Consider the following 12,942-nt stretch of genomic DNA (forward strand, 5'->3'; position numbering starts at 1 on the left):
AAACTCCAACACATACACATGCGCGCGCGTACACACACACACACACACACACACACACACACACACACGCATTCAGCACGTGTAATGTTGCTCAAGTGTCAGACTGTGACTGCAGTTCACAGACTGTTGTGTTAAGTGTTGCAGGTTAACTTTAATCTCGAATGGAAAAGCGAAAGTGGCCAATTTCTGTTTTTCTTTTTGTCCAGAACAAAGAGGGATGCAGCGGTGTGATGTGAGCGCCGTTATTTCATTAACGCGAGCGGAATAAACACAAACAGATGAAGTGACTTTGGGTTTTTATTTTTTTTGCCATCATGCGCACGGGGCTGCGAAAGCGTATTTGTATGTGTGTGTGTGTGTGTGTGTGATGTGGCAACATGTTGCGCAGAGCAAAACTGATGAGACCGTCTGCGTGTGTGTGCATGCATGTAGTCCGAGTGCCAGCACAGTAGTACGGCGTTGACATCATGATGATAAAAATGGATTTCCTCTTACCTAATTTGGTGAAAGCAACTGGTGTTGAAACGCTCCTACGCTTCCCATCGTCGGCGAGATTTGACGAATTCCCCGTGCAAGGAAAGAGTTTCCCATTGCGAAACACAATGAACTGCAGCTTGCAAGTGGAGTTATCAACAGATTGCAGCGCAGAGGAGGAGATAGGCGTACCAGCCAGCGGTAAATGGATTGAGGCGACTGCCACTGAGTTCTGCGGATGGAACAAAAAAAAGAGAGGGAAATAAAAATTAAATAATGCCTCCGAATTGCGCAGGGGGGTGAAGAAAAAAAAAACATAAACTCCCATAGAAAAAAAAAAGAGACTGATAAATTGCTTTCCTCTCCAGGAGTGGAGGCGACCATAGACCACAAGTGACCAAGGGAATGAGAATCACGTTTGAAGCGCTCTAGTGCGCCTATTTGGTCAGGCTCCCTGCCGCAGAGGTGGAAATGGTTCTTACCATTTCAGCTTGAGGGCACATCAACACTGCAGCTTGATTTAAAGAGACAACCGGTCTGACTTTATCTTCTTTTCACAGACTACAAACACCAGAGAACCCCCTAAAAAACATCCCTGGCAACATTTGTGGGGGAAAAAAAGGGGGGTTTCTAGGAGAAAAGGCATGGCTGGGGTATTTCAAGGTGTAGGCACTCGCCATCTTTGAGCACTAGTGGATCCAGACTCATCTTGTAAACTAGTTTTTTATTGCTGTACCTGCAAGAGCAAAAAAAAAAAAAAAAAAACACCCTGGGCAGCCATACCCAAAAATGTCCTCAGAGTTGAATTCAAGATCCACGGTCCCTCTGGTCTCTTATTACCCGTAGCTAATCATTTTATATCCCATAAAGTAACATATTCAGCAGGAGACTCTTCCCGTCCTGTCCCAAGAACATCTGTGCTAAAAGGCTTTAAAAAGCTGCATGATAACAGCTGCAGGAACTTTGCCACAGCTCAGGCTTTAGTGAATGGATGCCCCTGGTGGACAGAAATGTTGTTCAAGGGTGTGTGGATGGGTGCGCTCAGGACAGGCCGGGCAGAAAGATCAAGTTCAATCATAAAAAAAGGTTTCCAACATGGCACCGTCAGCATAAAAGACCTAAATACACATGGCCACACGCTCCACTTCATGCATCCTATCAGCTGATGTAAGTGCACAGGCACTTAATATTTCATTCATACACAAAAATAGAGGAAAGGAACAACAGTTTACTTGTACATGCAAGGTGTACGTGATATCACTGGCTCTGTTGGTATTGTTAGAACATCATAATTAAAGGACTGATAACGGACTGTCATAGAAACTTATAAATCGCTGATAAAAACTGCATCTGAAGCAAGCCAAGACTCAGGAGAGCTGAGTCTGTATCCTGTTTGTAACGTCTTAATTTATTGTTAACCCATTATCAACAGCGGTGACTGCTTTGGCTGGTAATGTTTTCAGCTTGTGAGTCTGTGTGTGTGTGTGTGTGTGATCACTGCAAAATGTTTTCCTTGAAACACCTTTTGGAGCAGGAACATAAAAGCAATTTTCAGTACTCTGCTTTTGTTAATATATCTGTCTGTCTGTGGAGACATTTTTTAGTCAGAATGATAGCATCGCAACTGTGAGAGATACAGTTATGAATCTTCACAGGTGTGTAGTTAGGATCGAAATGAAGGCAGAGTTGGAGAACATTTGTGGCCCAAGCAAATAGGGAGATAGGAAGCACGAAAGGATTTCTAAATCAGTAATTATATAATGATTACTATATATAGTAAACGGTATCACTGCCTTGGCAAAACAGTGTTTGTTTTTTGTCCTAGGTAGGCTGTCTTATGAAGAAAACACATTTCTTTGCCATGAAGAGATTTCTAGGAAGACTCGATAACACTGACCGTGCCCACATATCCATTACGTGACCCTAATGGAGAATGATGCTAATGACAAGGCTGATGATGATGCGTGTCCATTATAAAGATAATGATTGTATTACGCCGGGGCTCGCTTTCCAAATTAAGCCTGTTTTGTTCAGCTTTCACTCGCGTTGCCCTCCAGTGCGAGAGGATCAGCACTTTGTGCCTAAAGGGGAGGGGAAGCTTCCTGACCAAGATGAATGTGGATGCCCATAAAGTGCCCTTACAGTTAATGGGGAGCTGCTTAGTCAGACGTTCGGCCCCCAATCAATGTCGAGGAAGAACGATGGCCAAAATTTCTTAATCAGGTTAAACAAGAGCTCCATTCTTCTGTTTCTTATGCTGGCTACAGTGTTGCGGTGTTGCTGATGACAGCCTTTGTGGGCCCCTCAGGTACAAGAAGCTGAGTTGTTTTGATCCTCCTGACACTTCTACAATCCTGGAAAATAATTCTATACAGGTGACAATGAGCAACGGCGTGCCTGAGCACTATTCCTTTACATTACAGCCACGGTGTGTGAGGAGCCAGGGGTGATTTTACAGCATTGGGTTTGTTGGCTATTAGTTTCTGCATTGACTCACTCTTGAAGGCTATTGATTTTCATCCCGCAGTGTGTGTATGTGTGGGGAGAGAGGGGAGAAAGACAGAGAATCCTCGCCTTGAAATTTATGTTGCATCATTTCCTTTCTCCAAACAGCTTAAGCTTGGCAGTCTGTTTCCAGGACATCATAGGATACAGACATCAGGGATAGAGGCGTGGAGGATTTGAGCCTCTGTGACAATCGAGAGTTAGACACAAGGCCGGCCGTCCTAGAGGTCCCTTCTCATACGCCCGGTGACCTTCGTCCCGGGGGGGAGCGCTTTCAAGGCGTGCAACTCACAAAAAGGAATCTTATCTCGTACGCTTGTCTTCTCATCTCTTTTTACATCTTTTATCCTCTTTTATGTGGCGTATCAAAGGGATTTACAGCCCAGAGGGTGTGCTATAAGCCACGGCGTGCACAAGGTCCCGTTCTTAGCGACAATCTATGTTCCTCCTGAGCAACCTAAACAGCTACATTTCCTCAACCCCAACACCACCGGGGACCTCACACTTCAGAGTTGATTTAGCTGGCTGCACCTCAGCCGTCTGACCTTCCTCCAAGCCCCTCCCGCTCCACCGGGGCGGCATGCTGTAGCCGTAGTAACCATAATCACACACTCCCCTCCGTCTCTTGCTCTAGCCTCGGGATTGCTCGCCTTTTCCCTTGTTTTGTCCCCCCCTCGACCTATACCTTTCCCTACAGAGGGCGTCCAGGTGAATGTCAGCAATCACCTCCTATTTTCAGGCTGTTCCCACTCGCTCGCCTGCCTCCCTCCGCCCTCCTCCACCTGCTCCTTCATGCAGAGGCTCTGCTTGATAGAACCACAAACAGCCTGCAGGGCGAAACACAACAGCGTCGTTTGACCCGGGGCTGCCACCACATCAGAGCGTAAACACCGCGCTTGAACATGGCACCCACTCACAGGGGGATTACTGTCGAATGTGTTTCGACAAAAGGTGAAAATTAAGAGCCAGCAAGTGTATATTTTTTTTTGTAATCCAAAATTAGAAAAATCTACAGCTCTGTGGCTTTGTAGATATATCTGCGGGAGAGATACATTTATTTATTTACGCAAGCGGCGACTTGGAAATTAACTATAAATGAAGTGAATTTAGCTCAAAGGGCATCTCGCTGAGCTCGGCCCCAGCCGACAGGAACTGCTGACGAGCGTGATGGGAGATTTGCATAATCTTTTTTTTTTGTAATCATTGGCAGTCCTGTCAGCGCAGACGTGGTCAAAGACACAGTGACCATGACAAATAGGTAGACATCAGGAGACTTCAGGGGGTCATTTCGACCCATCATGTTTTAGAGGCTGAAAATAAATCACAGTTTGCTCACAAGCAACGTTTTTAAAAAAGACCTTGCACATGCTCCTCTGTTGGAGGCGACATTCCAGGTTTCAACATAAAAACATGCAAACAAAGGAAACATAATTCTATAAAAGTGATTGCCATGGCTGCAGCTTAAAAGGCGTTTTATTCCTCTTGTGCTTTTTTTTTTTATGTAGTAGCGTTGTTTGCATTACTTATCAAGAAAAATTAAACACAGCCCTACATGGTTGCCATGCCAACAAGAGTCTGTTTCCTCCAGACAGGTTGTGTTGGTTGGTTGGGTTGGGGGTTGGGGGGTGGGGGGGCATTTGAGCAGATTTGAAGCAGGAAATCAGGCTCTTTGGAGAGGCAAGGCTGTGCCTCAGCTGTCAGACACACTCTCCTCAGTCAGCTCTGACTCAAACTGTCACATCACAGGGTCGTGTCTTAACAAACACATTCAAGAGGCCGCAACAGATGGACAACATTGTTTGATTAAAAAAAGGCACAGTGGATTACAAATTTAATGAAGTTATTGTGCGTAAAAGCATAACTAATATATTAGCTGCGGGGTGATTGATAATGAGCCAAAAGGAGCCAAGTCTTTGAGACAGAACGGATCTTAGGAGGGAAAATTTGCAGACTTTCAGCACTAATTAACGCAAATTTAACACTCGCTACAGAAGCTCATCGGCCATCAACAGAATCCTCCTTGTCCCGAAATGTTTTCGTAAGAGTTTGTCTCAACAGTGGCCTGATGCCACGTCAGTGTAACCTTCGTTACATGCCCATTATTAGTGAAGGCAAAGATGACTGTGACTCAGTGCATATCTTCATGCAGCACTGTAATGATGAGAAACTATTTATTCGCGCAAAGAAAAACATCCCTCTGAGTCATCTCCTATTTATTATGAGGGTCAGTTTGCCAAGCTGATCACAAAACAGCATATTCTAACTCAGCTCTGTTGGTATGAAGCAGATTTTTTTATTTCTATATATAGTTTTATTTCTTCAGGTTTCCAGTAGAAACCACCACAGTGATATAATGGCAGCCTGATACTACTCCTCAGCTGGACACTGTTCAAGAGGATATGTTGTGTTGCAATTAGGATGACCCAAGTCCTTAATATGATTCAATCTTTCTTTTCTTTGAGGGCATAACTGACGTCATTATTGATCTTCAATTAGATTTCAGTGGAAATGGAAACAAAGAACATTTCTCCCTTGGGCATTTCCATGTGGTATTATTGTTAACACCACTATCGCAAAGACAAATGAATCCACTAATCCACCAACAACCACACAGGACAAAAAACGAGTTTATTAATTCATTTGGTCTCTAACGGACACGTTAAAGCAGATAGATCGCCAGTCAGCCTTCCAGGGACATTTCATTCCTGGTAGCAAACAAAAATTGCATAGTGACTTGTTATTACTGCATAGCCATTACATTATGCAGTCAACATTTACTCCATAACTTCATTTCTGATGGTTGACTTTAGAAAGAAGGAGGCAAAGACACCCCCCCCTGTCTTTATCAGTGGGATTGAGGTGGAGCAGGTGAATAGTTTTTTAGGTTCCATGGAATTACCATCACAGAGAATCTATTTTGGTCTTCACACATCACCACCCTGGTTGAAAAAGCACAAAAAAGGCTGTTCATCTTTCTATAGATACTTTGGAAAGATTTCTGTCAACTTTTAAAGAGGAGCAACAGAAAGAATCCTGACTGGAAGCATCACAAACTGGCAGGCTCTGCAGTGGGTGATTAAAACAGCCCGGGGCATCATTGGTACCCAACTACAAAGCATCAGCGCAATCGGTAGAAGTGACATGTCTGCACGGAGCCCAAAGGATACTTAGAGATAACACCCACCCCAGCTGCCGCCATCTGGCAGAAGTTACAGAAGTATCCGCTGCCATACCACCAGACTATAGAGCAGCTTAAGAGGACCAGAACGGGCTAGTCTTCAGAACAGGTTTACACAGTATGGGGTGTGACAATTTTTTCTGAGGTACATGTCCATTGTGTCTTTGGTTGATGCCTTCGCTAATGAAGGCATCAACCAAAGACACAATGGAGATCACAGCACTGCTCCTTGCATAAACTGCCATATATGCCGAATTTACTCACAAGGAACTAAAGCTCATCATTTTACCCGTCAGAACATGGGAGCTGCCAGGCTATCGCTGCCTCGATCAGATAGTTTGCTTGTAGCTTCGGTTTTCATACATCTTAATGGCACTAGGAGCCCCGGGAACAAGGCAGCTGGGATAAACCAGGCGAACGCGACCTCTCTATCCCTGTCAGCGAGTTGGTCAGTGCTGCAGACCCCCAAGGCCCTCTCGGAGCTCTTCAAGTTGGCGAGGGCGATAAGAAAATAGGAAGCAGCTCAATGCGAAATAAACTGCGAGTAAATAATATTCCAAGTGTTTTCAGAACAATCACTGCGTTGTAAGAAATCAATACTGAGAAGATGACATCTGTGTCTCCTTTTTCTCAGTGTTAATGAGCAGACAGAGTAAAGGTTTTGACACATCATTAAGCAAATAATATTCATATTCTTGTCCATCCGAGGTGAGAAAACAGCTCTCCGGCAAGCGCCTACGGAGAGAGCCAATGACAAACCCGAGCCTTTTATCTATTCATGTATTCATTCGCTCTCTAAACCATTCATTACCTGTTGACTCACCAACATGCTCACTCTGAATACTGCTGAATGCGCCATAATTGGCCTGTTTAGGAATAAGACGGGATTGGCATGACTGGAATCTCAAGGAAAAGAGTGAGCATCCGGTCCATAACAATATACCTCTTTACCGTCAGTCAGGTAAGGACACACACACACACACACACAGACACGCACACATACGCACAAACGGTGGTGTGGTCTTTCTGGAGTCGATCCAGGTCGTGCTTCACTATCGCCACTTTTCCTCTCCCACGCTCACGCTTCTCAAGTTTGATTCAGCTGCGGGGCAGGGAGACAGGATTAATAGGCGGTCATTTGGTGGAGCAATAACAGTTGGCTATCACACAAAGTGGGTGTGCTACCACTGCCCGAGAGGTGAAACACAGTCATAACTTTGGATTAGGCCACAGGGTTCAATCCTCTTTATTTGGTCTGCTGGATGGATAAACGTATGAGCTCCCTGTAATTCAGTACATCCACGAACTCCTGTTTTTTTTTGTTTTTTTTTCAATTACTCACAGATGATCTCTTACTTGTTTTGGATCACTGGTCCAGTGGGGCAGAAGGACAGGACAGCAATACAGCCAAAGTCATGTTGAGGCTCTAATATATCAATAGATTTCTCAGTTTTATTCCTGACGGTGTTCCCTCAGAGACGCTGCCTCTCAGCATCAGAGATGACTGTGCTGCACCGACACAAAATGTCAGAACTCGTGCGTCTCTGGCGTTGTCGTCAGAACCGTAGATTTAACCAGAAAGTGCTCATTCCAGTCGAACAACCTGATTAAAGTTGAGCTCCATGGGAAGGGAGAGCAGGGTAAAACAATCGCCGTCTCTTTGGCCTTTTTTAGATTGTAACAGGGGATTTGGCTCGGAGGTGAAATGGATGTGAACTTGGCTGTGTGCACCGCAGATTGAATTATTCAATTACTGTTTGGTCGGCGTTTGATTTCCTGCATGTGTGCTGTTTATGACAAGCTCCCAGTTTTGGCACGCCATGGCCAGGTATTGATCCCATGAGCATACGCCATCAAAGAGTTTGAGGGAAAAAAAAAAAAAAAAAAAAAGAATTCTGCTGCGGATTGTGACTCTTGTGAGCTGGAGATCACACGGACACACATGAAATCTGAGATGTGTATCATGTCTCCACTCCTCTCATGATGTATGGTGTGTATTAGCTGGTAGTAACAACCATTGAGATATGTTGGCCCATAGTGCTGCCTCCCATTTATGATTCGGTGTCTGAAAGGTATAGCCACTGCTGTCTAAGTGTCTCCATGGTAACCTGCTTATGAATCTGAGTGACTTAACAATTTCCCTCCACAGTGGCAGAGTAGGGGGCTAGCGGGCGCTTCATGCGTTAAGTGCCTTCACGCCAACATGGGCTGCACATGAATATGCATGACTGTGGGGAGCTGGGGGTCATTCATCAGCAGAACCAGAGTACAACATGCTACAGTGGGATGGCTGGCTGCAGACCTCCATTCGGGAGCATGATTAACCAGCCTCTCAACCTCCTCTTCAGCAGAGATCAAACTGTTGAAATTTCAAAGATTTAATAAAAAAAAGAGACGTAATCAAACTTTTATATGTGATATGATCAACCCCCAGGAAGGAGTAAATATTACATTTTCTTGTGAGCATGATGACGCAAGTTACAGAGTGGTCTGAGAGCTGCTCATTAATGTTGATGTAATATAGACAGCAGCTCTATGGGACTTCTGCTGCGCAGTGACGTCGGGGCTGCAGACCATATCATCTCTTGCAACGCACCTACACACACCTGCTGTTGTGCAAGCGAATGAGATGCTATGGGGGTCCAGGGGTCGTCGCTGTCTGCACAGCAAAGACGAATCACGCTGAGGAGAGAGAACAAAGCTACGGAGATGAATCACCACCGTGCACACACGTCTAAATGGCATAATCTGGCTTGTGCGGTCCCATCGCCATGGTAAATGATGCAACAAGCTGACTGCTTCCAGCTGAACCCTGCAGCAGGGAGGCAGTGAACCAATCAAGATGCACACATGTGTTGTGAGCCAAGACTAACACAACATCATCAAATTGATCATGCAACGCTATGTGAGAAGGTAAAAGCTGCACTGACAATGTTACATGGCAAATAATCATAAAAGCCTTCACACTGTAATTAATTTTAGAATGATCCGGTGGTCCTACATGGCTAAAAAGGTGGTAATTATCGATTATAGCACCATTTTGTTAACCTACACAGCAATTTTTAATCCGAATTGTGAAAATTCAAAAAGGTGTATTGCTGAGCTTTAACCTATTTAAGCTACCATTAGCACTGTCTAGAGACATGACTGCCTGCAATGGTGTGTTCTTCCATTTTACATTTAAACTTCCTGCCTGGAAAATGCCCTTGGGCATTGCCAGGGCGAATCCAGCGGATGTGGGAAGGAAATTATAGCAGAGAAAAAATAGAGAAGGAGAAGGCTGTATATTTATGGCCTCCTTTTACCATATTAATCCCTTCCCACTAATCCTTCAGCGGCACCAAATAAAACTGTAATGGCTTCGGTGGTCATCTTTATCTCATCAGGCTGATGATGAACTCGCTGGCAAAAATGAGACAGTTTATTAGGCTCGTATATTGTTTGTCTTTGTGTGTCTGATATTACTGCATGTGGTCTGTGAAGGTATATTTATGATAGCTCGAGCTCCGAACATGTACAGTCAAGCATCTTTGGTGACGGATCACCAGGATGGAGCTGGTTCATAAGTCAGGATCTGGAGGTGAGTTGTTATTTAGTGTTGCTCATGAAAAGTATTTGAGCAAAGGGTCTCATTTCTGCAGCTAGACAAATTACATTTCTATTAGACAAAGCAAAGCGGATCATGGAAGTTGTTGTCCCTATTGTTATAAAACCGCACGCTGCCACTCACTCTCTGGTAATTGCAACAGGTGACCAAATTAAATGCACCATTAACTTGTATGAAATTACTGATTTCTCTGAGTTTGAATATTGTTGGAAGCATTTGGGATAATGCAAGCACATCATTTAAAATATATAACAAATGTGTGACAGTTTTTAGACATTTAAATGCAGAAATGTTATGTATTATATCCGTAAAGATAAGTTTGTGTTGAGCAGTGCCTTGACATGTGTGTGTGTAACTGTATGAATGTGATGTGAAACTAGAAAAAAAGAGAAAAAGTGTATTCACCAAACCCACAAGCTTCTGCCCCCGTTGATTAGTCATATAACATTGGCTTTATTATTGTAAATTGTGAGCCTCCACAATTTAAAAGTTAAAAAAAGGCTGTGTTTCTTCACACAGTCATAGCTGGAAACATATTATACGTACATCTCCAAGAATAACATAAGTTAGGCTCTAAACTTTTTGCAGCTTGCGTCATCGCAGAGGATGGGAACTGTTGCCAGCTTGCGTTAGTGGATTTCAATCGCTGCCCAGATCCACAGACACTAATTTGTCTTGAATTGTATCTGTTTTTTTTGTTCAAAGCACAACACAGGTTGTCCATAGCATAGCTAAACTTCCATTTTGTGCCATCACCTCTTCAAAGCGCCACATCCCCAGTGTTTAATGATGATGCAAGGACTATGTAACTACACTTCAAGCGAGATAACATGAAGATTTTGATACGAGAGGTTTTCATGGGTTCATTCAAATCCCGATAACCAAGATCTGACTAGTCACCTGAGTCTGTTGGGTCCAAATTCTATTAATTCCAGATGGGTACATATAAGATCTTGTTTTATTACTCTAGATCTTGGTCACTGATTGGTGATGCATCCAGCCAAAGTTCTGGACCCTTGTCAAGTCACATGACGGGTTCTGATGACTTTAGACTTGACAAATTAAAAAACACACGCATCTTGACAAATGACTGCACTTGGTCTTAAGCTTTCTGAATTTAAATCACTTGATGCTCTCCCCCAGGCCCAAGAAGTTAATCATAGCAGATAAGAATCAAATCAGTCAAACAACAGCTGCCAATCACCTTGTGTGAAAACCTGGGAAATGTGCTGAACAGCAGAAAGACCGGTTTAAGATTAACTTAAAAGGTAAGACTTGACCAGTCACTTTCGTCTTAGAGGTTCAATTTGTAAGGTACATGATTAGTCTCATTTCAACTTGTCAATCAACTCAAAAATCAACTAACCCAGAAATCAGATCATTAACTTGGGAAATGTCTTAGAGTTTCACAAAACTTGAGACTTACTTTGGACCAACAAAACCTAGACTGCATGCACCTTGGTCTTTGTTGTTTTTCACTGAATCTGTTTAAGATCCACAGGTCCAAACTTATGGACCCAAGAGGACTTCTTTAACATAATGTCTACAGCATGTTAGCAGAGCTGCAGCAATAGCTTCAGTCCTCTGTGCCTACATGCATTCAAGCACAGTATTGAGTGTAAGTCTGCAGCATTTTGGCTGCACTCAGAGCCAAACACACAATCAGCATATATAGAAATAAAAACAAAAGAAAGTACACTTGCTTCAGCTGTGCAGACAGATATTGATTGAGTATGTGTTCTGTCAGACAGATGCCTGTAACAACTTCTGTGTAGACAGGGCCTGACCTGAACTACTGTTGTCCTCCATGTAGGAGCAAGCTAGACACTGTTCGGTCCCCTTTGAAGGAGTAGTCTGACATTTGGGGAGATGACCTTATTTGCTTTCTTACCAAGAGTTAGAGAAAGGTTGGTTATGTTAGGTGGATTTACCTTTGGACAGAGCCGTTCCATTCCTGTGGTCAGCAAGGCTAACCATCTCCTGGCTGTAGCTGAGTACTGAACGGACATACATAAGAGTGGCATTGATCCTTTCATATAACTTTGGGCAAGAAAGTCAAAAAAGTATGTTTTCAAAAATGCAAAACTGTTCCTATTAGCCTATAGGTGGTGAGTATTTGATACTAGAAACATACATTTTTGGTTAAGTTTTCCACATACACAGATCACCCACAACATTTATTCTGCTGACACGTAGAGCAAATAAGATTGATCTTCTATTTACAATGCAATGTTCTGCTGGAAAACCTTGGGTCCTGGCATTCACCTGGCTACCACTTAACATGAATACTCACCCTGCATTCCCAGATGAAAGTGGTCCAGTGGGCACATTGTCCTACTGGGGCAACCGTGTTTAGATGGGTGGTGCATTTCAAAGTGACATCCACATGATTGCCAGAACATTACATTGTAACGAGAAGATTAGTATTATTCACCTCATCTGTCAGTGGTTTAAATGTTGTTGCAGATCGGTGCACATGCTAATACTGTCTGCATGAAACAGATGCAATTTATATGGAGATGTGAGCAGGCCAGCTTGATTAAAACAAATGATTTTTTTTATTTTGCGGGTTACAAAAGTGAGAGTTACAGATTTTTTAGTTTATTTTTTATACATCTACTAGGTTTTATGTGGAGCTAATGCATGCACTTTTGATGTGCATGTCCACAGCCACTGTTTAATATTCCATACAAGTCTCCCTTTCTTGGTCATGCTGAGGAATCCAAGACACTTCACCGCAAGCAAGGGTAGGATGGAGGATTTATTGGAGCGCTCTTGTGCCTCAAACGCACATCCCTTTAATCGATCTGTTGAAGCATTACCATAATCAGCTCACTCTGGCTGTTCAGCGCTCCCCCATCCCCCTCCATGTTTTGATCAATGAAGGTCCCATCCATAGTCAACCCAACCCCTCCTCCAGCTACAGTGGGAAAAGAGCCAATTGACTCATATATGGAGTGAAAAGAGGAGAAAGAGGCCTGTATTTCTCAATCAGGACCATCATTCCAATCAGGATGATCAGGCAGGCAGCATTTTCTCCAGCGCCATGATGGTGAAGGCCATGATGGGAATCGCAATTCTCTTAATAAGATGAGAAAAAAGATGATGATCTGAGCTTACTTTGAGCAAATTAAATCCCCTGGGATCTGCACTCGATTTGTCAGCCATTTAATCTGTT

The 12,942-nt window shown here is 43.5% G+C and overlaps 1 protein-coding gene across 1 annotated transcript in view; it reads right to left on the reverse strand.

Moving 5' to 3' along the window:
- adgra1b (adhesion G protein-coupled receptor A1b) overlaps window positions 1-12,942 on the reverse strand; it is a 181,343-nt gene that overhangs the window by 64,678 nt on the left and 103,723 nt on the right. The window contains exon 13 of the mRNA XM_030442531.1: window positions 496-706. Within this exon, the coding sequence (XP_030298391.1) occupies window positions 496-706 (211 nt within the window). The remainder of the gene's footprint in view (window positions 1-495; window positions 707-12,942) is intronic.

The sequence above is a fragment of the Sparus aurata genome, chromosome 15 (genome assembly GCF_900880675.1).
Source record: "Sparus aurata chromosome 15, fSpaAur1.1, whole genome shotgun sequence".
Lineage (NCBI taxonomy): Eukaryota > Metazoa > Chordata > Actinopteri > Spariformes > Sparidae > Sparus > Sparus aurata.